General features: G+C 37.7%; 2 protein-coding genes across 2 annotated transcripts in view; both read left to right on the top strand.

Moving 5' to 3' along the window:
- The window catches only part of col28a2b (collagen, type XXVIII, alpha 2b), a 47856-nt gene extending 33646 nt beyond the window's left edge, over nucleotides 1–14210 (top strand). Inside the window, exons 20-35 of the mRNA XM_051706364.1 lie at nucleotides 213–284; nucleotides 438–506; nucleotides 3149–3217; nucleotides 3352–3420; nucleotides 3623–3691; nucleotides 3782–3850; nucleotides 4335–4403; nucleotides 4771–4839; nucleotides 4925–5005; nucleotides 7165–7200; nucleotides 7283–7319; nucleotides 9055–9612; nucleotides 10131–10375; nucleotides 12063–12261; nucleotides 12750–12941; nucleotides 13028–14210. Coding sequence (XP_051562324.1) covers nucleotides 213–284; nucleotides 438–506; nucleotides 3149–3217; nucleotides 3352–3420; nucleotides 3623–3691; nucleotides 3782–3850; nucleotides 4335–4403; nucleotides 4771–4839; nucleotides 4925–5005; nucleotides 7165–7200; nucleotides 7283–7319; nucleotides 9055–9612; nucleotides 10131–10375; nucleotides 12063–12261; nucleotides 12750–12941; nucleotides 13028–13035 — 1911 coding nt within the window. The 3' untranslated portion in view covers nucleotides 13036–14210. The remainder of the gene's footprint in view (nucleotides 1–212; nucleotides 285–437; nucleotides 507–3148; nucleotides 3218–3351; nucleotides 3421–3622; nucleotides 3692–3781; nucleotides 3851–4334; nucleotides 4404–4770; nucleotides 4840–4924; nucleotides 5006–7164; nucleotides 7201–7282; nucleotides 7320–9054; nucleotides 9613–10130; nucleotides 10376–12062; nucleotides 12262–12749; nucleotides 12942–13027) is intronic.
- Nucleotides 14211–18658: 4448 nt separating this feature from the next.
- Nucleotides 18659–23989, top strand: LOC127445900 (kelch-like protein 41b). The gene is made up of 6 exons (XM_051706375.1): nucleotides 18659–19870; nucleotides 20671–20828; nucleotides 20980–21087; nucleotides 22806–22991; nucleotides 23107–23253; nucleotides 23523–23989. The coding sequence occupies exons 1-6, from the start codon at nucleotides 18767–18769 to the stop codon at nucleotides 23632–23634; spliced, it is 1815 nt and encodes a 604-aa protein (XP_051562335.1). The 5' UTR covers nucleotides 18659–18766; the 3' UTR covers nucleotides 23635–23989.
- The last annotated feature ends 2303 nt before the right edge of the window (nucleotides 23990–26292 follow it).

The following is a 26292-nucleotide window of genomic DNA, read 5'->3' as shown; positions in this document are numbered from 1 at the left end:
GTTTTTTCAAGGCAGATGAAGGTAAACTAAAGGCTATTGGCTATTTTTTTTAAAAAAAGGTCAAGCCCTTTGATACCTCACCCCATCTTCAGAACAGAATCAACACAGAAATGAAATTGTGCTTGTCAAGCAATTTCATGTGGTTTTTAATTGTGAAGACCAACTTGATGCCCACTGATGTGATGTCTGGTTGATGATGTAATGTTGTTCAGGGTGATCAGGGTCAGCGGGGAATCCGTGGATTGGCAGGGCCACCAGGAATAGCTGGGCCCTCAGGGTCAAAGGTGGGCAGTTAGTTTTATATCAGTGTCAGTTCTTGAATATTTTGTCTTTTGGTACATTGACACTACATACTATGTAAAATAGGTTTGAGAAACTACAGCAAACAAGGAACAAAATTCATTAAATGTCTCTATTCTCTGTTAATCTGTTTGTAGGGTGAGCCTGGCACACCAGGGCGACAGGGTTTACCTGGATTACAGGGACGTGCAATAACTGGACCAAAAGTATGAGCTCTCAGTTATCAAACACCACAATATTGTCAATAGATGTCAATTCAAAATAGTCTCTACAATCTTGAGTCCTAAAGTCTGAGACCACATTAGAATCACATGGGGTAACCTCCTCGTGGTCGCTATAATGTGTGGTTCTTGCTCTCGGTGGGGCGCGTGGCGAGTTGTGCGTGGATGGCGTGGAGAATTGCGTGGGCCTCCACACGAGCTATGTCTCCACGGTAAAGTGCTCAATAAGCCATGTGATAAGATATGCGGATTGACGGTCTCAGATTCGTCCTCCGCCACCCAGATTGAGGCGGGTCACTATGCCACCATGAGGACTTAGAGCGCATTGGGAACTGGGCATTCCAAATTGGGGAGAAAAATAAATTAATAAATTACAAATAAGGAATTTTTCATTAAAATATGGAAATAAACAAAGGTCATAGACTCAAAGGTCTTTGGGGCATTCCCAAATCATGCTGGATAACATAATCATCAGGTTTTGCACAAACTTGGGGAGTCCATGCCAGCTCAGGTGCATGCTGTCATTAACGCAAAAAAGAAGGACATAATACTAAGAAATTCTAAAATCTAAGGTAAATGTGTTTATTCAAACATTTCACTTAAATTGTTATGCTGATAATGATTTGTAATTAAAATATTGTATAACATTTTTATTGTATAAAAGAATGCAAAACAGATGCAATTTCTATTGTAATCAGTGCCGATGGTTGCTTTTTGTTCCTCTGTGTTTCTCTGTGGCCAGTGCTGGAGGAGTCTTTAGTTAGAACGGCTTGGTTCTACAGTATAAAAGTAGCCTCTAGAGGTGAAATAAAATCAGTTATGTAGAGATTTTGCTGTGTTTAAATATTTCATCATTAACGTTTCAATTAAATTGTTATGCTGATAATATGATTTGTAATTAAAATATTGTATACGTTTTTTAAAGAATGCAAAACAAAAGCATTTTCTATAGTTGGACCAAAATATCGGTTTTACTGATTAATCTGTTTCGATAGATTTTTGCTGATAAAGACAGTTCCAAAATGCTATAAAAATTTTTCCTCCATGTTCCTCTGTGGCCAGCGCTGGAGAATACTACTGTTAGAACAGCTTGGTTCTACAGTATATCAGCGGCCTCTAGAGGTTCATTAAAAACAGTCACGTAGGGATTTGCTGTATCTAAATCTTTAATCATTGACAGTATTCATCCATATTTTTATCCTCACGCCAATGCATATTTTGTCATTTTGACTAGATTATCAAGTGCTCTAAATTAATGCGAGAGCATGCAAATAAAAATGTGACTATATAGAAACGTGCACCATCAACACAAACGTGTCTCCAACTTCATATCTTGGAGTAATAATAAACCTTATTCCTCATTAAACCTCATCTGCTGAATATATATATATATATATATATATATATATATATATATATATATATATAGGCTATAAAAAGCTTAATTTGGTTAAAACTTAAATGTATAGCATTGTAACGGGGCAAAGTCTCTGTTCTTCCAAAATAATAGTCCCTTGTGTGTTTTGGGCTTGTTTGTACTATAGGTCAAGTTGTCACGGTTCCGGCATTTGTGCCGGCTCATACTGTTTGTTTTTCTCTCTCCCTCTCACAGGTGGAGCTGGCACGCGTGATCAGCGTTTCCATGGGAATGCGCTGATCATGGCAATGATTTACTCGCCCGTTCCACCTGCTTCTCACTGATTGCACTCCTTACTTATTCCTTGTCTTTTCCCTCTTTCTTTGCCAGTTTATTGTTAACTGTGCTCTCATTTAGTTGGAGATTGTTTATGTGTCTGTTGGTTGCCTTTCTCTAGAGGTGTGGTTACCTTCCTGTTTGCCTTCACCTGTATTGTCGCCCAGTTCCCTTGGAGGTGGATCCCTAGGTCTCTGCCCACGTGTCGGGGGAGAAACTTGCCTGGGCTTTGTTTCGCACCACACCAGCTTCAACGGACTCTCTTCGGATTGCTCCTGACTTCCACAACGCACGCATTCATCATACTAACACACTCATTCCTTAGCCCACTGAGTGGCTATAGCTTTTGACTCTGTTCATCACTGCAGCCGGTGCCAGGTGCACCTGTCCTTGTTTACAAACTTTGTTGTTAATAAACTCATTGACTGCTTCCCACTGTGTTTGGGTCCCTTTGTCTCCCCTCACCCCCTGACACAAGTCAAGAAATTTTTATTTGTATAGCGCTTTTCACAACACGCATCATTTCAAAGCAGCTTTACAGAAATATATGCTTTAACAGAAAAAGAAGCTGTAATATCTGTAATGTCCTGGGTCATGCACCAAATCTTCATTATTTTCTGGATGTTATTGGGATTTTGGTTTGATCAATACACTGGATCTGGAATTGTATTCATTTTGTAGCCTCAATGTATATGCCCAACAATGTAAGTAAAGACTAAGAATTTTTTTTTATCCTTTTTAAAAACTATCAGCCGATTAATCTGTTTTCTTCCTTTTCCACCACCTTAGTTATCGGTATCTGCTAAATTCACTATCGGTCGATCTTTTTCCACTAGTGGTCTCAGGCTTTAGGACCTCACTGTATTGTGTATATATGCAGAAATCTTTCAAATACTCAGTATGCCTGTTTACAACATGCAACGTCTCATTGCAGGGTGATGTGGGGCCACCAGGTCCGTCCGGGCCAGTAGGGGAGACAGGATATGGACTTCCTGGACCAAAGGTTGGCAATGAATTTGAGTATAAAAATTAAAGCCTTTACATAGAAAATAAACCTATGTATTTGCTGTTACTATGTCGTTAATCAGTTGTTTGTCTTGATAAAACCAATGGATCATTCACTCTTTGTTTTTCAAGGGTGATCGTGGCAACCCAGGTCCTCCTGGTATGAGTGGTCCAAAAGGGGATGGATATCCTGGTCCTGTAGTAAGTAAAAAGTCCATATTTTGTTCGAAAGTTCATGTGGTGTGTTTCTGCACTCTTTATGTGTGAACATTTGGGACGTATGGCCTAGCTGCTGAAGCTTAGGGCTGGTATGTTTCAAATGGAATGTGTAATTTCTGATTAGTCCCTGTTATAGTCTTCCTGTAAGTTACTTGCTACATTTGTTTGTTGACATCCCTTCCAGGGGCCTCCTGGTCTTCCTGGTCTTCAAGGGGAACCTGGACAAGAGGGAATAGGAATACCAGGACCAAAGGTAGGAAGATTCTTATGTGTCAGAAAACAGGGAATATGTGTGTGTATTATGAAAAAGTTTGTATGGGCTATAATCACAAATATTTCTCAGGGTGATGTTGGCTTCAGAGGTTTGCCAGGCCCAGCAGGACCTCCAGGAGAAGGACTACAAGGACCACCTGTACGTCATCTGAAATTAGATAATTGCAATAACTCTTAACCTTTTCTCAGAACTAACTTTAAACCTAACAAACTTACTTTGCTTGAAAAGTGAACTATATTTTGTTTAAATAAATTCTGCTTGGTTATGCAAAGGCATTCATGTATTTTAATGTGTGGTCAAATACATTTTGGGGCATAAACACAATACTATCTGTGGTCCTTGCAAGTCACTAGGTTCAGTTTTCTCTCTGAAAGAATGCATTCCTCAATCATCTTTACAGCACATTGATCATAGTACTATATCCATGATCATATATTCTCCACCAGACACATACTCTACCTGTTCCAAATCTGTTACATATGTCCAATAAATCCTGACTATCTCCTCCAGTAACTGAACATCATTCCAGATCGCCAAGTGCTGATTTTATTTCAGCGTACATGAATCAGAATGTTTTTCTCCCTTTTAAATTTGTGGTCCATACTGTTTTTAAACATACCAGGGTACAATGGGAAGACCAGGACCTCCTGGGCCTACTGGGCCACCTGGACAAGGCTTACAGGGTCCAAAGGTGAGACACACACTAATTCATATGCATGCTTGCACATCTCTGCGTTTTCAAACGCATATCTTAAAGGAATAGTTCAAACAAAATTATATTCTGTAATGATAGAAGAAACTTTACCTAGTACAAAAACATTTCATAGTGACCACGGCTGTTAAGCTCCTAAAAGGATAAAAAACACAACACAAAAGTACTTGTGCACTTGTGCATTATTTTCCAAGTCTTCTGGAGCCATACAACAGCTTTGTGTGAGGAACAGATACAATTTTCATTTGTTATTCAATGAATGAATGAATAGCATACAGGTTTGTAATGGCATGAGGATGAGTAAATATTGACAGAACTTTCCTGTACCTTTAATACGCTGTTACAGGGTGATCAGGGGTTACAGGGCGTGACAGGGCCAAGGGGACAACCTGGAGAAGGAATCTCAGGGGCAAAGGTATGTGGTTTTTGTACAGTGTATAAGCTGTTATATTAATGAACACTCATACAGTGTTAATATTAGGCCAATCTGTGTTCCTCAGGGTGATCGTGGAGCTCAGGGCGAGAGAGGGATAAAAGGGGTCAAAGGTGATATGGGAGATCATGGAGTTCCTGGACAAACAGTTAGTAAAGCTATGAATAAGCTCTTTTCCAAACCCAAGTGAGCTACATAACTAGTTCAAATGGTCAGGATTTGACTGGTTAGCATGGGCAGTTGGCCAGCTCTTTGACCTAGACAGCATTTTTAAATGCCATAGGTGTGTTCCTGATATGTTGTTGCCTTTGTAGAGCATTTCAAATTGGTCAACTCTAGGAAACTAGGAATGTCAATAGAATAAAAAAATAATTGCAATTCAAGAACTGTATTTTCTTCTATAAAAAAAAAAACAGCTGAAGGTTGTTGAATTATTATTGTTGAATTAACCCTTCTATTCTGATTGAGTAGGGCCGCTTGCTTTCAGGGATGCAAACTACTCACCTTTCAGCGAAAGTCACCTTTTCTGAAGCTAATTTGCCTAAAATGTTTGGTTACATTTTCTAAATGTTCCTTATTAAAATTACTTGACAGGGTTAGTTTAGGCTTAAACACTTAAAAAAGCTTTAAAGCTTTATATGCAACAAATAAATAAACTAAAAATATACATCTAGAACACCTGCTATGACTTTCTCAATTTCACCATTCATTTGCATATTCAAACTAGCCAATTTATGTAACATCACAACATTAAAAACAGTAAGTAGTTGAAACATGAAGAAAATATGAGAATGTGTCCTGTATTGAGGACAAATTGCTGCCATCTGGTGAATAAAGAAAAATAAAATGACTTAAAAAAAATCATGTTATGACAATAATAGCCAGTAGATGGCTGCAGTGTTCTATGCAGCCACCTGTTGTGTAGTAATTCTACATTTTATCACAAGTTATGCATTTGGATATATAATTAGACATTATCAAACTATAATTTGTCAAAGTTGAGCATTTGTTTTAAAGTGTCAGTTTTTGCAGTAATGTCACATTATGCTTACAATCAAACCTAACCTGGTGTTACAAAGATAAGACGTAAAATAACAATTTTGTTACCAATCATTTATTTCAAACATAAAAATGTAATAAAGTAAATTAATAATAATGCCAAGAAAATTAACAGTAATAAAGAGAAATTAACAGCAACGGACTGTGAAAATTCAATTAATGTACAAAACAGAAGACTCAGACTTTGTTCTTTGTTCTCTGAAAAAGTCACAAAGTCTTGGACCACTCGGATAAACAAAACCATTTGTATTACATCTGAAAAAAGTTATTTAGCTCAGAAATGACCAAACAGAACTGGAAGGTTAAAATAAGAAATAAGGTGTCAGTTAACATGTTTACATCTTGATTTTTTTTAGCTGTTTTGTGCATTTAATAAAGATTATTATAACATATTTTAACTAATTTTAAGTCATCTTGTGGCCCCCCTGGAGGTTTTCTGAGGCCCCCTAGTGGCCCCCTGGTTGAGAACCACTGCCTTAGAAGATAGCCACCTATGTAGACAGAAGACAGTGAGATACTTCACAAGGTTTTATATTAAAAAAAAAACTCTGTGATGTAGGCCAGGGGTTTTCAAACTAGGGTGCTGGTTTCCCCCCAGAGGGCTGCAAGGGGATGCTAGGGGTTCTGCGGAAATTTTCTAAAACTGTGTAAAAAATAAATAAATTGCCAATTACCATTTTTGACATTATTACTATTTCGTTCTGCTTTCTAAAGACTAGTTGAAAATCATTCGATTATTCATGATTGTTTTATCCTATTTACAGCCCTAGTTTTAACTAAGAAAAAATAAAATTAAAAATCTGCGTATAGGATTGTTATAAAAACATATTTCTTGAACCTTTAGCTGTCACCTTTAGATTGCTCACTGGGGGATGCAAGTCCATATTCTCAGTAAAGCTGCTTTAGAATTATATTGATTGAGAAATTGCTATATAAATACATTTGAATTTCATTGAAAATGTTTCTCAAAAGGTTTATAAATAAACATTAATAGTTCAAATAAGATGGTAAGGAAAAACACTATAAACTTAATACAAAATAAATATTTTTAGAGTATTTTTCTATAACTAATTATTTATAAAAAATAAAAAAATATATATTTTAAGAACGAGGGTTATCCACAAGGGGATCAGCATATCTGGGAGTGTTAGGCATTGAAAAGTTTGAACAACCCAGGCGTAGACCATTTATTTTTCTTGTATAGTTTGAGACATTTTTGATGATTTGATTGATCAAGTTTTCTTTCAGGGTAGACCGGGAATGAAAGGAGAGTCAGGACTAACGGTATGTCTTTCACAACATGTTACAATTCTCAAAAATATAGCAGTGTAAAATTTAATGACTGAAGTATGTTATTTGTTTTCAGAGGGACGAGATAATCCGAATGATCAGGGAGATTTGTGGTATGACCCTTTTTCACATGTCATAAAGGAATAGTTCAACCAAAAATGTAATTTTTTTTTCATTATTTATTCACCTGCATGTTGTTCCAAACCTGAATGCTGTTACTTTTTCGGTGGAACGCAAAAGGAGACATTTTTAAGAATTTTTACGCAGCTATTGCAGTTCATAGTGACAACGTCTGTCAAGCACCAAAATGATAATAAAACAAAACACCATAAAAGTACTCCATAAGTCTTCTGAAGCCACACGATAGGTTTGTGTGAGGAACAAAATGAATTTTGAGTCGTTATTCACTGATAATCTTCTCTTTGATGAAGTTGCCCAAGATTTGCGTCTAGAATGAAAAAATTATGCATCATGTTTGGTTTCTATTGGTGTCAACGATGACGTGTTAGAGTTGTTTGGACTACTTTTAGGCTGCATTGACAATGTCACAAAAAAATCTGATTTTTTTACTCATCCGACACAAATCGGGTATTGTTGCACACATGTAAACAGATAAAAATGCATGGGATCAGATTTTTTCCGCATCCGATCTTAGCCACTTCCTAAGTCGTCTTCTCCTTTTGAAGAATTATTTGTAGGCAATTCTTGTGATGTTAATCGATATTACGAAGAACAATGGCATGTTTGTTGCCATTCATGTTAAACATTTACTAGGACTTCTACTAAAACAAAGCTTAATAAATAGTGCTGACTGACAGACTGGTGCGTCTTTGTGGATAATTTATGGAAACACAGTCGATGTCTTAAAGGGATAGTTCACCCAAAAATGAAAATTCTCTCATCATTTATGCACCATCATGCCATCCCAGATGTGTATTAATTTCTTTCTTCTGCTGAACACAAACAAAGGTTTTTTGAAGAATATTTCAGCTTTGTAGGTCCATACAATGCAAGTGAATGGTGAACAGAACTTTGAAGCTCCAAAAAGCACATAAATGCAGCATAAAAGTAATCCATAAGACTCTAGTGGTTTAATCCATGTCTTCAGAACATATAAGATAGGTTTGGGTGAAAAACAGATCAATATTTTTGTTGTTTTTTTACTATAAATCTCCACTTTCACTTACACATTCTTCTCTGCCCAGTAAGTTGTGAATAGCGAAAAACAAAAGGGACATTTATGGTAAAAAACGACTTAAATATTGATCTGTTTTTCACCCATACCTATCTTATATGTTCTGAAGACATGGATTAAACCACTAGAGTTTTATGGATTACTTTTATGTTGCCTTTATGAGCTTTCTGAGCTTCAAAGTTCTGGTCACAATTCACTTGCATTGAATGGACCAACAGAGCTGAGATATTCTTCAAAAAAACTTTGTTTGTGTTCAGCAGAAGAAAGAAAGTCATACACATCTGGGATGGCATGAGGGTGAATAAATGAATTTTAATTTCTGGGTGGGTGAACTATTCCTTTAAGTCAGTGTAAACAGGCAGGACAAAAAATTGGATATGATCAAAAGATCAGATTTGTGGATTAAGCACAGCAGTGTAAAAGCAGCCTTAGTTGTTTTTTGGTCCTTTTTGGAGCATGACAGATGTAGTGACTGTGTCATTGTATTGCCAGAGTTGCATAAATGACAGCACACGTGTTTGAAACAACATGAGGGTGAGTAAATAATGACAGAATTTAAATTTTTGAGTGAATTATTCCTTTAACGATACATTTAACAATGCATTTTAGTCCACTCCTAAGTACATTTGTTAATGAAATGGATTGTCTTTCAGGCTGTGGAGTCAAATGTAAAGAAAGCCCAATGGAGCTTGTGTTTGTGATTGACAGCTCAGAGAGTGTTGGACCTGAGAACTTTGAGATCATAAAGGACTTTATGGCCGCGCTAGTCGACAGACTCACCGTGGGGCGTAATGCCACTCGAGTCGGCCTTGTTTTGTACAGCCTTGAGGTTCAGCTCGAGTTTAACCTCGCTCGCTACATGACCAAACAAGATGTAAAACAAGCAATACGCAGGATTTCCTACATCGGCGAAGGCACGTACACCGGCTCTGCCATCCGCAAAGCAACTCAGGAAGTGTTCTACAGCGCGAGGACAGGGGTTAGGAAGGTGGCCATTGTCATCACAGATGGACAAACGGATAAACGGGAACCAGTGAAACTGGACATTGCTGTAAGGGAGGCACATGCTGCCAACATTGAGATGTACGCGCTGGGAATCATTAACATCAGTGATCCAACGCAGGCCGAGTTTCTCCAGGAGCTTAATCTCATCGCGTCAGACCCTGACAGTGAACACATGTACTACATAGATGACTTCAACACCTTGCCAGGTATTACAACTGCTAAGAAACAGCAAATTTGGGGCCTGGGTATCTCGGCGAGTAAAGACGCTGACTACCACACCTGGAGTCGTGAGTTCGAATCCAGGGTGTGCTGAGTGACTCCAGCCAGGTCTCCTAAGCAACCAAATTGGCCCAGATGCTAGGGAGGGTAGAGTCACATGGGGTAACCTCCTCGTGGTCGCTATAATGTGGTTCGCTCTCGGTGGGGCACATTGTGAGTTGTGCGTGGATACCGCGGAGAATAGCATGAAGCCTCCACACATGCTATGTCTCCACGGCAGTGCGCTCAATAAGCCACGTGATAAGATGCGCAGATTGACTGTCTCAGACGCGGAGGCAACTGAGATTCGTCCTCCGCCACTACACCACAAGGACTTAGAGCGCACTGGGTATTGGGCATTCCAAATTGGGGAGAAAAAAAGAAAAAAAAGAAACTGCAAATTCGAGGTTGTATGCCAATTCAAATACTCAACTTGTTTAATATCCCTTTGTATTCCCTCATACAGCTTTGGAGTCCAAACTAGTCAGTCAGCTCTGTGAGGATGAAAATGGAGCACTTATTTTCAATCGCATCAATGGTTTCCAAAATGGATACGGTATTAACGGAAACCGTATCAATGGTAAAGGCAGGTACAATTACGGGACTGACATATCTGAAGGCAACAGAGAGAAAACTGGAACAAACACTGTCACACAAGAAAGTGAGAGGGGTGATACCTTGGCTCCAACATTTGGTCCAAACACTGATGAGGTAAGTACACTAATGGCCTCTGCATTAGGAGATCGCAGCAGTGACGGTCTGCCATTCATTTTCTCTATTGGGATTTGTAATAATTCTTTAATGAAGAGTTCTAAGCCATGAACCTTACCAAAAGCCAATCACAAAATTTTTTATTTTAAGCTAAAAAGTATTTGAAAATATTCATATATATATACAAATATACAAGTAGTTTGAGAGTGTAGGCAACAGCGACATCTTTGATTGGTGGATCTTGCTTCAGGATTGTGGGTAGTGTAGTTCTTTAAAGGAACAATTTTTTTTTAATTAAAAGGGCTGCCAATTGATACATTTTTTTTTACCCTCATTGTCTTAAGAACAGTGGGGAAATAATATATTCTGAATTTCTCTTTTTTTTTTTTTTTTAAACCTTGGCAAACATTGGCCAAGGATGTCTCAATTTACAATTTACATACATTTCTATTGCCTTTTCCAGCAGTCAAAATGGGCTCAATTTGCATGTACATTGCAAAAAAAAACAAAAAAAAATTATTTCTTCTCAATAATGTCAAACAATTTGTTGCAGTGTTACAGCAGTTTAGGTGCTGTTTTAGGTCAAATTTGATTCATAGATTTACAAAAAATTATTTAAAGCTGTATAACAACTGGTTCTTCCCATACGGGTCAAAATTGACCTGTTAAGACAATGGAAGGAACAATTTGTTTTAAATTGTTATTTCTCTTAAACAAGTATATTCAAAAATAAATTCTTTATTTTGTTTGTTTTGATGGTCTTGACAAAAATTCCTTACCTGTCCCGGGTCAAAAATGACCAAAGACATTAAGAGGGTTCAATTGAATTAACATGATATGCCGATTAATTAATCGCATCCGTAAATATTTGCTGAGAAAGCCCCTCAAATAACAATAATGTAGTATATAATGATTAAAAAAAGTTCTATTTAAATAATTATAAATATAATACAGTATATATTTTAATTATAATAATTTATATCATTAAAATGCATTACATTATTATGGCAGATGAGTATAGCATTGATAAAATGATACAAAAAGTGGCTTTTGAAGGCAACTGTTTTTGTTTATTTCCATGTAATTGACATAAGCTTATCATTGACTACGAGTCCACAATTCATTTTGCATTTGAATTTGTCAATCTGTCCGAGATGGATTTATTATAAGGGCTTTTCGAAGGATGCGTTAATGTACACATGCATCAGACCGATGCTTTTAGAGCAGTTTGTTCTCTGTCTGCAATGCTAAGAGTTGCCTATATAGCTGGAGTTTTGCTTACTGCCCCCTGCTGAAAACAGGTGGTTTTACATGCTTGTATTGCTATAATGGTAGGAATACTCCATATTACGGTCCAGGGGCAAATTGCATAAATTTATCTTACGCATTATTTATTTTTTTATAATTAATCGAACTGAATTAGCACATTAAATCGACAGCCCTACAAATTATGTTGAAACTACACTGACTTGTGGCTTCTATGGAAACATTTACCATTGCTTATCAACCTCGGAGCTCATAGTAAGTCTGTTAATTAAGGTTTACATGTTATTGTTAAAATCTATTTCTCTATGGAGAAAATGCATGGAAATTTTACTTGCACATTCTTACTGTTGTGCTCTATTGTAATTGCTTAGTTTTTAAGGCAGTTCCGTTTTGAGAGTTTGAGTTTGTAATCTTCTCTCAGGAGGTGCAGAGGTTACCTGTGACCACAGAGACACACACTCCAGAACAAAGCAGCGGCAGAGGAGATACTCCAAAATCCAGTGGGACATCCACACAGAGCAGACCTTCATCAGGGACAGCATCATCATCCTCATCAACTGTGATCACATCATCATCCTCAGTGCAGTATATACCAGCTCCACGGCTGCCTTTACCTAAGGGTAAAAAACTTATCATGCTCCATTCAGAATTTAATTGAAATTCCAATATCCAAATTGTAATTTGAATTAAGTATAATTAAAATACAGTGAAATAAAAAAATGAGTGTCGTTTTTAATAATACATTTACTTTTTCAGTATGAATTACCCATAAACATGGTATCATACACACAACATACGTATATACTGTATAAATGTCATATTTAATAAATTATCTTATGAAGGATAGACATTTTTTATTCTAGTCATAGAAAGACAATAATAAATTTAAAAAAAACAGTGCAGGTGGACACAAAAATGCATTCGGTGTGAATGGCCTATTAGAAAGCCTTTCTTTCCCAGGGTGCTCTTTTAGGTCTGTACCTGGATCAAATTATTTAATTGTCAAACAGCTAATAACAAATAACCTAGTGACATATCTGAACACATTCATCTTACAAGAGAGCATCTAAACTGTTATATTGTAATATTATAATGTGCAAAATTTCAGAGGTCGTGCCACTTGACCCCCGTTGTGAGCTGCTCCTGGATCAGGGCCCTTGTCGAGACTATAACATCCGCTGGTACTACGACCGGCAGGCGAACGCCTGCGCACAGTTCTGGTATGGAGGTTGTGGCGGGAACCAGAACCGTTTTGACACAGAAGAAGATTGCAAGAGGACATGTGTGGTCATGAGAGCAGGTAAAATGCTCACCTAAGATGAGCTTTTTCCTGATAAATAGACTCCAGTTTCTGCTGTATAGTCATACTTCTTTCTTTGCTTTTAGGGGGCTGAAATCCAGTATGGATCATTTTTGCCACTTGTCCTCAAGTTACACTTCAACAGACCTGCACTGAAATACACAAAGTATTTTAAACTATTTCATAAGACATGACAGGACAGAACATTTAATAATCCCATAAGGAAAACTGTGGTGCAACAGTAGCTACTGTAATCAACAAAGCACAGCACAGTGATATCCAAAAAAAATACATATTTCAAATGTACAAGATATGGACGTTGGAGATTATACTAAATTGTATAAAGCGCAATACAGCAGAACACAATACTACTATACATGTACAACACACATGCATGTTGGAGTACAAGGGAAAAGAGCAGCTGAAACAATTACAAATACAGATTGTACACAGTATATAAAACATTTAAAGGTTTAACTAAATGTATAAAGAATTGTGCAAAAGATTATACAGATTCTACATCTTGCCATATACTTTCATATTTATTCATGATCAACCTCTACCTATATAAAAACCATGGTGCTTTTTTTTATGATATTGTAAGTTTTACAATAAATTGTATGACAGAAACAGTCCATTTGAGACCATTTTAAAGGTAGTAGTTCACCCGAAAATGAAAATCCTGCCATAATTTTGTTTTTAGTGTTAACTCGTAAGCCATTGTGAACAAGCTTCTCTCATCTTGTTCATGAATGTGCAACGGATGCCAAGATTATTACTGAAAAATTATTTGCATTTAATTTTTCTCACCAAAACCCATCGTCTGACTTCAGAAGACTTGGAATATAATTCATGAGCTGCATGGGCTACTTTTATAATACATTTGGGTATTATTTTTAAAGAGGTCAAAAGGGATCATGTCATGTGGAATCAAATTTTCCTTGATATTTTGACATATAAGAGGTCTTTCTACTATAAAAACATACTGTAAATTCCAGAACTCACAACTTAATCCCCAATTAAATAAAAGTATTTATTGAAACCAAGCTGCAAAAACACCTCGTTCTCTTCTTCAGTGACTATCCTATGTCACTAGGGGTACATTAATTCATGACCGCCTCTACAGCGAAAAAACACCAACGCCTACTTAAAATCATTGCATCCGCCCACTGGTGCTTCAGTTCGTAAACATAGAGAGAGCAGGACGGACAGGCCTCACTATTCCTGAACACCAAAGGGGATCCATCACTGAATTATATTTGTATTAAAATATGCACTACACAGACATCTTTGGCTGCCTGATACATATCTTTTTTTTAAAAAGCGCTGCTTTTAAAAGACGTAGTGAGAAGTTACAACTCAACAAGGGGAGAAGCCATTCGGTTTCATTCAGCTGCTCTGCCTCTTGCTGTATTGAGCACAGATGCATCATGGACTCTTTCTTGAGCTCATATGCACTATTTTTAATTGTTGGTCAACGTAAACTTGCACTAGATAAACGTCTTTGACCATTTTGTTGCATTCCCGGCTTCAGTGCAGGATGACACTTCATGTGTATGCGTCTTCATCGTCCTCTGGACTATGAATCTGTGGTTTTTCGCATCACATCAGAGTAGATTTTATGTTTTCCAGCTAAGATCAGCGTGGATTGCTTGTAAACCAGTTATAATACGATACAGGTTTTGTAAAGGAACTGTTATTGAAGGATGGGGCAGTTAAAAACACTTGGACCCGAATGCAAAAGTGAATAAACAGTTTAACTCATGAATATTTTAAATATCATGACTGTTTGATAGTTTATGGTGCTGAGTGTTAACAGATGTATTTGAGATGAACAGTGTAATATATTCAAATGCATTGTGTTGGATATGCATTATGCGTAATTTTGAAATGTAGTTTTATAATGTTGTGGATCATTCTCATCTGATTGAGTTTCAAATATGGCTGAATTCGAGGGGCTGCACAATGTTAGCCAATTACAACATTGGGTCTATACTTTGAAGTTTTAAGGAGGCGCTTGGATCAAAATCGAGCGTTTTAGACTGAGGGTGAAAGAGAGAGGGTGGAAAATGATCATATATTACTAAATTATGACTGTTTAATGCAGTTACATTATCAGTGGACCTTAGGGAAGATACTAAAACTGTAAAAAAAAAAAAAAAAAAAGCATTTCATGACAACCTTAAAGTGAGTCACTATACAGTGGCATAGTATTGAAAAGATGGACAGGGATATTAATTTTAAAATCTTTTGTGTTCCAAATTTTTGGGTGAACTATTCCTTTAACAACTCAAATGATCACAACCATTCGAGCTTTGAACAAGAAGAATTGTACAATTTCATAGTTGCATAACATTGAGTGAATTAGTACTTTATACTTATGTAATAAATTAAATCTTGATTTTAAGAACTTATGATATCAATATAATAAAGTTTGTCATTTTGTATCTTTTTATGTTCTTTTGTAATAAAATGCTTTGTAAGTGGATGTATAGCTTTGCTGTTCCACTGTCAACAAATCCATTACAAGGCTCATTGTTCTGTTAACACTAAAGAAGAGCTGTGTTCTCATGGTATGGTGTTTTGTTAAGCTCAGTGAGGATTTGTGCTGCCTTCAGCTTTCATCAAAACCAGAGTTCTATGAAAATTCCTGTTTGTTTTGAGTGACCCATCTCAAGCGAGACAATAACATTGACTCGACCAATGCTTGGGGCAGCACTATCTGTTTGTTTGATCAACAGCAGAATGTGGGCATGTGTATATATATATATATATATATATTAATTACATTTGGTGGCATTAGTGGCGCAGATATTACCTACTTCAGCTTTTAACCATTTTTAGCCATTTTAATAACTTCAACCTCATGCACTCTCTCCAAAACCCTGCCCTCCAAAGGCATGTCAGCAAACCTGATCATGCAAAATGATTGCCAGTCAGAGAGCATTTCTGATTGATTAGGTAGTTTACTGATTGGCTGAAAAAAAATGTGGGCTGTTCTCAACTCTTTTGCTGTTTACAGAACCTAGGGCTGTCGCAGAAACAGGTGAGATTCCTCACACCTTTTTCATTTGTATCTGTCAAGTAGTCTGGTCATTTTTTTTATGGTATTAAAAAAAGAATAACTTGCACCACCTTTAAATATAATTTCTTCCTAAACAACTTCCCATCTGCCATTGGTCAGAAAAAACAGTAAGGCCTGCCCCAAACTCACGCCACTGGTCTGGAGTTAATAGCCGCTTTTCCACTATCGGGCCAGTGCAAGCCAGGACTATCAACTGGCCGCAAGACCAAAATCATTATGCGTTACCACCATAAAGCCAATAGCCCCACAGCGTTGATCTAAAACCCGCCCTTTATACGTCGCCCAGGTGCCAACATCACACACACCTCGCCGATTTCATAAGCAAAAGGGAAGATCAAGCTGAGGCATCATGTTATCTAGTTTTCTAGAATATTCAGTTTATATTGAATGTAAACATTAGCTAGCTAGCAAGATATATTAGCGATAACAACTCAACGACTGTAACTGCCATGATGTCCCGAGTGGTCTCTCCACTAACAGCGGGATGATGTTCCAGCACACCATCTATGAAAGTGAATCGAAACCATGGAAAGTAATTGCTTTGGGCACCACTTTGTCCATTGTGCGTTTTAACAGACTTGTACTGTGCCCACATTTTCCCCCCGAACCTGTACTGTTGTGTGCTGGATACATATCCTGACAAGTTCGGCGAAACTCCGGCTTTGACATTGAACCCACCTCAATCCCCAGTTGGCCTTGTTTGGCCCAAAGATAATCGGCGGGCCAAAGGTCATTGGCCCAGATAAAGCCCAGAGGAGGCACGATGAAGCCCCGGAAGTGACAGTAGGAATGCATCTGGCCCTGGAACGCAGCTAATGTTATGTCGTGCGCTCCAGCATAAAGTTTTTGTATTAAAAGTGTCAAAGTGTTGACTCTTCAGGAAGTCAACATACAAATGACTTATATTTGTCTCAGCACATTAAACTGGAATAGAAGAAAGTATTTCAGGATCCAAAAACTTAAACAGAGTGATCTGACTGTAAAAGCTGCCATCTGGTTAGAAATTTATATGCAAAATTTTGGGGTGTTTTAAAATCAGAGGGTAATTCATCCATCCATTTATACATTAAATAAGTTGTTGATGATCTGGTATGATCAATGAGCTAACAAGTGACATAGAATTTTATTAGCCTGAAGTTGACAGATTAAATTTAATAATTGGGGCAAAACAACCACAAACAACTGAGAAAGCAGACTCTAAAAAAGAAAATGTGGGATGAACCAGAGCTGTAATGTAGAGTCAACTGGAAAATTTGACAGTAAACTGGCATGCTAGTCATTTGCCAGAATAAAAAGCACTCTTTCTCACACATACTTTTCATTATTGTATCAAATAACAAGCAGAAAATGTCTGTACTACCTGACACATATCAAAAATTGGTGTCCTGAAAATCACACCTGTCTCTGTGACAGCTCTAAACACTGTAAACAGCAAAAAATTAAAATAAGTAAATAAAAAATGAATATGACTGCAGGACACGATTGTTTAGCCAATCAGAAGACTTTGAGGCAGTCCCTGCCTGTCAGCCATTTTGTGCTTTTGGGTTTTTCTGACATATCTTTAGAAGGGCATGATTTTGGAGAGAGGGGCCAGTCTAATTCAGTGGCTGCTAAGTATGGTGGAAGTTAGCAAAACGGCTAACATTGCTTATAGCACCTACTGTATAATATCTCCTTAGCATGTTTTTTCTTTAACAAACTGTCTCCTATGCTTTGACTTAAATTACACATGATTAAATTACACATGACCCCCCCCCACCCCCCGTTCTTTTTTGCCATTACACAACTCAATTACTGGCAAAAGTAATCTGAATATTTACTAGCCAGTGGCTCATAACAGAAATTTGCTTGAATATATGAGTGATTTACTCACAATGTAGAGGGCTTACATTTACATTAGGTAATTCAACAGGAACTGTTGTCCAAAGTGACTTACTAATGAGCAATGCTACAACATTAGTGGTTTATTCTAAGACTTAGGACCTAAGTGCATAGTTTAGTTTTGTTGATTTGTCTTTGTGTTAAAGTCAATTACCCTGTGTCTAGGAAGTACTACCCTAATCTGTTACTTAATTTGCATGTTTGTGGTCTCTCAATGTTTAGAAGTGGTTTCCACAAGTAACTAACATATTTACAACTAACTATTTTTACATTTATAGTTTTATTTGAGTTGTTGAAAGTCTCTGCTTTCAGGATCTGATGTATGAATTATAAAGTTTAGATTACTCTTAAGAAACCCTCTGTTTGAGGCTGCTGAAAATGGCTTATCACCTGTTGTAGTCGCAGCTGTTTCCAAACCCTGCTAGTGCTGCATTTGTATGGTGATTTTATCTAATAGACAGATTTACACACAACTGGGACCAGAAACACCTACAAACATGCATATAACCCCTTAGAATTCCTGTTACTCCTTTTGAATTGATAAAACTTGAAGATTCATGGATCACCTCAGATCTTTATGTGGCCTGTCCCGCAGTGACAGCTGCTCTCTAGGCACTGGGCTGCCCCACTATCCCCCTCTTCACAACTAAAATTGAGGGATGACAGGGGCAGTGGGGGTGGACAAGAGTGGAAGAGTTATATTTAGACCAGCAGGATTAAATAACAGTCCTTTCAGCCTGGGAATCTTTTCACCACTCTGTCCTTTTCCAACCCGGACCGTGTGGCAAGCAGACCTGCAGCCTCCTTCTCTCCTTTTTTCTTCTCTAGTCCTCCAATTTCCATCTCAAAACACAATATAATGGATCCAAAAGCCATTAAGGAGGAACTGCGGCTGTTCCAGAGCACCTTGCTTCAGGATGGGCTGAAGGAACTCCTGAATGAGAACAAGTTTGTGGACTGTACTTTGAAAATTGGTGACCGCTGCTTTCCTTGCCACCGTTTGATAATGGCCGCCTGCAGCCCCTACTTCAGAGAGCTCTTCTTCTCGGAGGACGGCAAGGAGAAGGAAAGTGGTAAGGAGGTAGTTCTGGATGATGTAGATCCCAACATCGTGGATATGATCATCCAGTACTTGTACTCTGCTGAGATTGACTTGAGGGATGACAACGTTCAGGAGATATTTGCCGTGGCGAACCGTTTCCAGATCCCCTCAGTGTTTACAGTATGTGTGAATTATCTCCAGAAGAAGCTGTCCTTGTCCAATTGTCTTGCCGTCTTCAGGCTTGGCCTGGTCCTCAGTGTGCCCAGGCTTGCCATAGCGGCACGTGACTACATCACCGACCATTTTGAAACCGTGGCTGCTGAGGAGGAGTACCTTCAGCTGGCACCACACGAGCTCTTGGCCCTAATTGGAGGAGACGCCCTCAACGTGGAAAAAGAGGAAGTCGTATTTGAGTCGGTGATGAAGTGGGTGCGTAGCGACAAGGCGAAGCGTGCCAAGAGTCTGGGGGAGGCGTTTGAGTGCATCCGCTTCCGTCTGCTTCCTGAAAAGTACTTCCGGGAGAAGGTTGAGACCGATGACATCATAAAGGCTGATCCAGAACTCTTGAAGAAGATACAAGTCATTAAAGATGCCTTCGGAGGAAAACTTCCAGAGAAGAAGAAGGCAGAGAAGAAGGAAGGAGAGGTAAATGGAGAGGAGGAAGAGGAGTTGTTGCCAGGGTACTTAAATGATAACCGTAGATTGGGGATGTACGGACGAGACCTGATCCTCATGATCAATGACACGGCAGCTGTGGCGTACGATGTTGGTGAGAATGAGTGTTTTCTGGCTGCCATGTCCGAGCAGGTGCCAAAGAACCATGTGAGTCTTTGCACCAAAAAGAACCAGCTTTATATCGTCGGTGGCCTGTTTGTTGATGAAGAAAGCAAAGAGTCTCCTCTGCAGTGCTACTTCTACCAGGTATGTGATCAAATTAACCCTCGAAAACTGAATTACTTTGAAAACGTCATGCTGTTGGATTGATCAATCAGAATTGGCTGCTGAAAAGACCAGCATATGCTTTGAATTTGAGGGCACTTTCCAGGACTGCTTACTTGTGTCCAAGCCAGGTTTTTTTTTTTTTTTTGGTCAACCAGTTTCACAAAAACCATGCAGGTTTAAGCTTAGGGAAGGCTAGCAAGGCTATGCTGGTCCACCAGCAAGACTAGCACCAAATGATCATAAACCAGCCTGGAAATTCATGTTGGTCTTTTCAGCAGGTCTTTTCAAGGTCTTTTCAACTTTAATCTGTACACTCTCAGAAAAATGGTTCCTTTTAAGGTACAGTCACTGGGATGCTACCTTCAAGGGACATTTTTGAACCTCTAGTTAGAGGTTTTAAGTCTTCTTGAGTACATAATTCTACCCTACTGCCCTATTGTGCACCTTTAATGGTACATTTATATTTTGTTTATCTGGGAACAAAAATGTACCAGGACCTTTTTTCCCCTTAAGGGTACAATTATTTACCCCAAAACTCTAACTAGAGGTACTTATACCTTAAAAGGTACAGTTTGGTACTTTTTTCTTAGTGTTAAGAGCATCATAACGTATCCTAATTTGGCATTCTGTTGTTGACCCCAGCCAATTATGGTACATGCTTGATGGCCTAATTTTAATCTTCGACTCTTTGTTTAGAGAAGTTTTAAAATGTTGTCTCAGTTTGGAATATGTAATTCCTGACAAAATTGAAAAACATAATTTCTGTCCCGTTGTTGCAGCTGGACAGTCTTGCAGCTGAGTGGAGGGCCATGCCACCTATGCCCAGCCCCCGATGCCTGTTCAGTTTGGGTGAATGTGAGAACCTTCTATTTGCCATCGCTGGCAAAGACCTGCAGACCAACGAGTCTCTTGATTCCGTCATGTGTTATGACACTGAGTATGACATGTCAAATCAACTATTTAACTACTGTGCTTGTATTTCTTTCTGTCAAAATGTCTAGCAGTAAATTCAGTAATTGTACCCTTCACATACATACAGGTAGTTTTTTTGCTCAGACTTGGTGTTTCAATATTTCATGTCATTACAGAAAGATGAAATGGAGTGAGACCAAGAAACTTCCTCTGCATATTCACGGTCACGCAGTTGTCTCACATAACAACCTGGTGTACTGCATTGGAGGAAAGACAGACGACAAGTAAGTGTGTGTGTGTGTGTAAGTGAGCTCAGTGGTGTTGGAGAACATATAGTGTAGTTTGCAGCTGTCTACACTCTGTCAAAGTTCCCTGTGACAGTCTCAACATCCCCTCTCCAGTTTGACACTTTTTATTTATTTTCGCTTCATATGGTCAGCATGGACATTTCACTTTACCAAAGATTCTAGTTTACCTTTTGTGGATAACTTTGGTAATTATTGATACATTATTGATACACTACCACAGTGTTTCCCAACCTTTTTTGCCTTAAGTACCCCCACAGCACCATCGGTAAGCCCCCTTCAAAAAATCAAAGATGTGTATCATTTAACATTTATAGTTAATATTGATTATTATTGATCAATCAGCATTGGTTTGATCTATAGACATCCCTTTTAGGGCTGGGTATTGATAAAGATTTTCAGATTCGATTCTGATTCACAAGCTCTCGTTTTGATTCTGATTTTGATTAATTTGGGTGTATTTCAGTTATAATATCTATTTTGCTTACATATGAAAGAATTTCTCTCTCAGCTAATGCCATACCTGCCAACACTCCTGATTTTACCAGGTTTCTCCTGTTTTTCCACCCCTCCTCCTGCTGTATTCCCGATTTACAATTTCTCCTAATAAATTCACGTTTTTCTGCATCCACACTTTGCTCATGAGAATGTATTAGACCTTCAGGTAGGGTTGATTGCCACCCATCCCGTAAAATATGAGATCAACCTGTATTTAAATATGAAATGATGCGTCCCGTATCAAATCAGTATGGGATGTGATTTGTCCCGTTAGCTGATCAGATGGTGTCACGGCAAAATTGTTCCATATCATTAATTTAACACTGATATAAGTTTTTCATACTGTGAGTAAGGGGTCATCTGAAAAGTCCACACATTGTGATGAAACATGCTAATACTGTGAAGGGTGTGGTAAGGGGCCATCTGAATAGTCCACACATTGTGCTAAAACGGTGGATATGTTTATTAAAAAAAGGTTAAATGTTCAATAAGATGTACAAAATTACACAGATCCAACAATGTATGAATACAATCAATGAGTCATAAATACGAGAAGTACAGGTGAAGGAAAAATTAATGGTAAAAAAAAACAAAAACAAAATATATATACATATATATATATATATATATATATATATATATATATATATATATATATATAATTTTTTATAAGTCATGGGTCAGGAAAGTTCTCAGCATATAAGAAAGGATATACACTTTTTATTATTAATAACTCAAAAAGCATTTATTGCTAAAACTGTCAAGGATGTGGTAAGGGACCATCTGAATACATTTCTTAGTATTTTACGCATATTACGCAGTCTGCGTAGTGCACCTACTCCCTACGGGGGTACCATCTTACCCCAGTGGGGCACCAGAAACTCCACCGGCTGCCTTTCCTCGCACATACGAACCACAGTCTTGGTGATATCAGCCGAAATGAAGACTCATTTCAAAGGCAGAGCAAGTTATTACATTTTGATGAAAGCTTATGAAGACAATTATTTTTTTTAATAACATGCACCGATGAATCACAATAAGACCAAGAATGTGTATTAAAAAAGTAAAAAGGGTTCATGTTGATTTCATGTTGATTTTAACCTCGATTTTATGCTTGATTAAAAAAACCGTCAGATATAGGTAGTTGATGGAATGACCAAACCCAAAAATGATAAAATCTCTCCCTTTTTCTCTCTTAGCACAGCAATCAATAAAATGTTTATGTACAACCACAAGCAGTCAGAATGGCAGGAACTGGCTGCTATGAAGACGCCCAGAGCGATGTTTGGTGCTGTAGTTCATAAGGGAAAAATTATCGTAGCTGGTGGAGTGAATGAAGAAGGTCTAACTGCTTTATCTGAAGTCTACGATTTTGGAACAAACAAGTAAGAATTAAACATAATTGCCTCAGAGGCGTCTAGTATCATCTTGAATGTATTTATTGTTCAATAATGACCGGCTGACTGTACGTTATCCCACTTATTGTGTCTTTACTCTCAGGTGGGACACATTCACAGAGTTCCCTCAGGAGCGCAGCTCTGTGAATCTCGTGAGCACTGGTGGAAACCTCTATGCAATCGGCGGCTTTGCAATTGTAGAACTGGAAGACAAAAACATTGGACCCTCCGAGATCACTGATGTCTGGCAGTAAGTCCCGTCGGCTGATTCTCTGTCCAGTTGCATGAGCTTATGAGGCGTTCACACGTATAAAAAAGAAAATCACTATACTTCTCAGCATTTGCGTCATCCAACCAGTAAATCTACAATTAAATCAATTCAATCGAAGTCAATCAGATTCCAAAAGGAATGGAAACCTACAAAAATTCCGATCTGAATAAAGCTGGAAGCACTATTCTAGAAGTCAACATAAGTAGCTTCTTTTCCACCTTTAAGTATATTTTTTGCTGTTTTCACAGGTATGAAGAGGATAAGAAGGCATGGAGTGGTATGTTGAGAGAGATGCGCTATGCCTCTGGCTCCTCCTGCGTTGGTATGCGTCTTAATGCTGCTAGAATGGCCAAACTCTAAAGGACACCACTCTCTCCAAGTGTGATTTGACTTTTGACCTCAGCACACAAATGTATGAGGTCATTTCTGTCTAATGTTAAATAAAAGCTAAGGGAACTAAAAGCTAGTCTGAGGCAAAGATTCTGAGTTTCCTCAGGGTTTTTACTTTTACAGTTTAGACACAATACAGTTGTTATGAAATGTGTGCATGTAATTTGAGTCTCTTTAATGCCAGACAGATTTCTGAACATTTGAGTAAGAACAGGTGTATTTCTGTATTGTTAATAATATACTAAAAATAAGTTCTCTACTTCAGTAACACTAGGTAATATACTGTATGTGCAATTTTTTGTAAAATAAACATTTTTAAACTATACCAACTAACCTGTGGCTTACTGTGGCTTTTTCTAGCAGTTTATTTCCTTGAATACTGCAAAACAAAGAGCTTTGTACTATGGAGGCATAGTGAAGAGAATGTATACTTAAGAGGTTGGCCAGTTAATTTTTTTATAGTGCAATATTTGAATTATTAAGTTATTGAATGTATCACCTAACTAGATATACAGTGGCAAGAAAATGTATGTGAACCCATTTAAATTAGCTGGTTTTCTGAATTAACTGGTCATAAAATGTGATCTCATCTTCATCAAAGTCACAAGTATAGACAAAACGATGTGCTTAAGCTAACAACACACAAACAATTATAATCTTTCATGTCTTCATTGAACACATCCCATTAAACATTCACAGTGCTGTGGAAAAAGTAAGTGAACCCTTGAATTTAATACTGGTCAATACTCCTTTGGTAGCAATAACCTCAACCAAGTGTTTCCGGTAGCTGCGGATTAGACCTGCACAATGTTCAGAAGGAATTTTGGACCATTCTTCCTTACAGAACTGCTTCAGCTCAGCCATATTCTTAGGATGTCTGATGTGAACGGCTCTCTTGAGGTCATTCCACAGCATCTCTATTGGGTTAAGGTCTGGACTCTGACTGGTCCACTCAAAAAGCTGGATTTTCTTTTTTTAAGCCATTCTGTAGTTCAAGCCTTTAGCTGTCACTCTAGGGTTCTTTCTTACCTCATTGAGCATTCTGTGGTGTGCCCTTTGTGTCATCTTGGCTGGACGGCCACTTCTTCTTTTTTTGGCCACAGTACTAAATCGTCTCCATTTATAAACATGTCTAACCATGGACAGATGAATATTTAAGCTCTTCAAAATAATTTGTAACGTTTTCCATATTTAGGCAAAGCAACAATTCTTGATTGTAGGTCTTCTGAGATCTCTTTTTCTGTGAGGCATGGTCCATGTCAGCAGATGCTTCTTGTGAATGCCAAACTCAAAATGTTTGAGTGCTTTTTATAAGTCAAAGTAGCTCTAACCCACACCTCCAATCTCATTTCATTGATTGGATGCCATGTTTGCCAGCTCCTGACTCTAATTAGCTTTTGTTGACGTCACTTGCCTAGGGGTTCACATACTTTTTCCAGCCTACACTGTGAATGTTTGAATGATGTTTTCAGTATGTAAGAACAATACAATAATGTGTCTTATTAGATAAAACAGATTGTGTTTGTTCATTATTGTAGCTTAACCAGATTTTAAGATACATTTATATATAAATGCAGGTAATTCCAAAGGGTTCACATACTTTTTTTGCCACTGTATACAACTGCAGGATAGTTCATATAAAAGTTAACATTCTGTCATCATTTACATATGTCCAGGCTGCTTTTTTCCATACAATGAAAGCATACAATTACCTGAGGTTATAAAACTTTGTAAGAACTTGATGAGAGTCTGTTCTTCACCATTTTTCTAATTTCCTATTTTTAACTTGTAACATAAAATAGAATTTAGGGTAGACTGAGTACATTTGTAATAATTTTTGCTATATAGCACATAATGACCAAAATAAATATAATAAGTTTTTCCTATTATTGTAAATGCCTTGATCTGTCTATCAACAAAATAAATGACATTAGCATACATACATAGCTCCTATTTACCACAATTAGTGTGTGAAGACAAGGAGCACATTTGTTAAAACTGTCCACATGCTGGGTTCTGTTGTAACTACACCAGGACAGTTGTAACATTCAGGCAAGTCTGTTTTTTTTTTTTTTCTCCCGTTGTCCAGATATTGGATTCTTAATACAAAATTTCAAATTCAAATTCCAGTTTAACATCCCATTCCATTACAATTCAAACTCATGAAGTTACAGGGATCCCATTCTTAAATTCTGATTTTTGCCTAAGCATGATATGTACAGATCTTTTTTTTTTTTTTTTTTTTTTAAACATTAAGTAAAGGGAATTCAGAGAAAAAGAAATAAACTGTGGGGACTGGAAATGCACTTTTGATGCATTACTTCATACCCATAGTATTGATATCGATGGGTGTATTTAGAGCACTAATCGGTGCAGTTCAGCTGTTCGCTCGATGACTTAAAATTAATGTCCTTGTTGCTACCATCTCTGGTATTGTTTTTGCTTCCCAATAGGGAAAGCTGATTCTTTGCTCACTTTACTCACTTACAGCTGCTTCCTGATGTTATATGTCTGTAATTATTTGCTGTAAATTCACACGTAAATGTAAAAATCTATAAAAACAATGTTTATTTATTTTCTGTTGTTTATTATGTCCAAAATCAGGAGAAACTGAATAAAACAGGGCAA

This window comes from Myxocyprinus asiaticus, chromosome 9 (genome assembly GCF_019703515.2).
Source record: "Myxocyprinus asiaticus isolate MX2 ecotype Aquarium Trade chromosome 9, UBuf_Myxa_2, whole genome shotgun sequence".
In the NCBI taxonomy this organism is placed as follows: Eukaryota; Metazoa; Chordata; class Actinopteri; order Cypriniformes; family Catostomidae; genus Myxocyprinus; species Myxocyprinus asiaticus.
The sequence above is the reverse complement of the archived record's forward strand: the minus strand, read 5'-3'. Positions and strand labels throughout refer to the sequence as shown.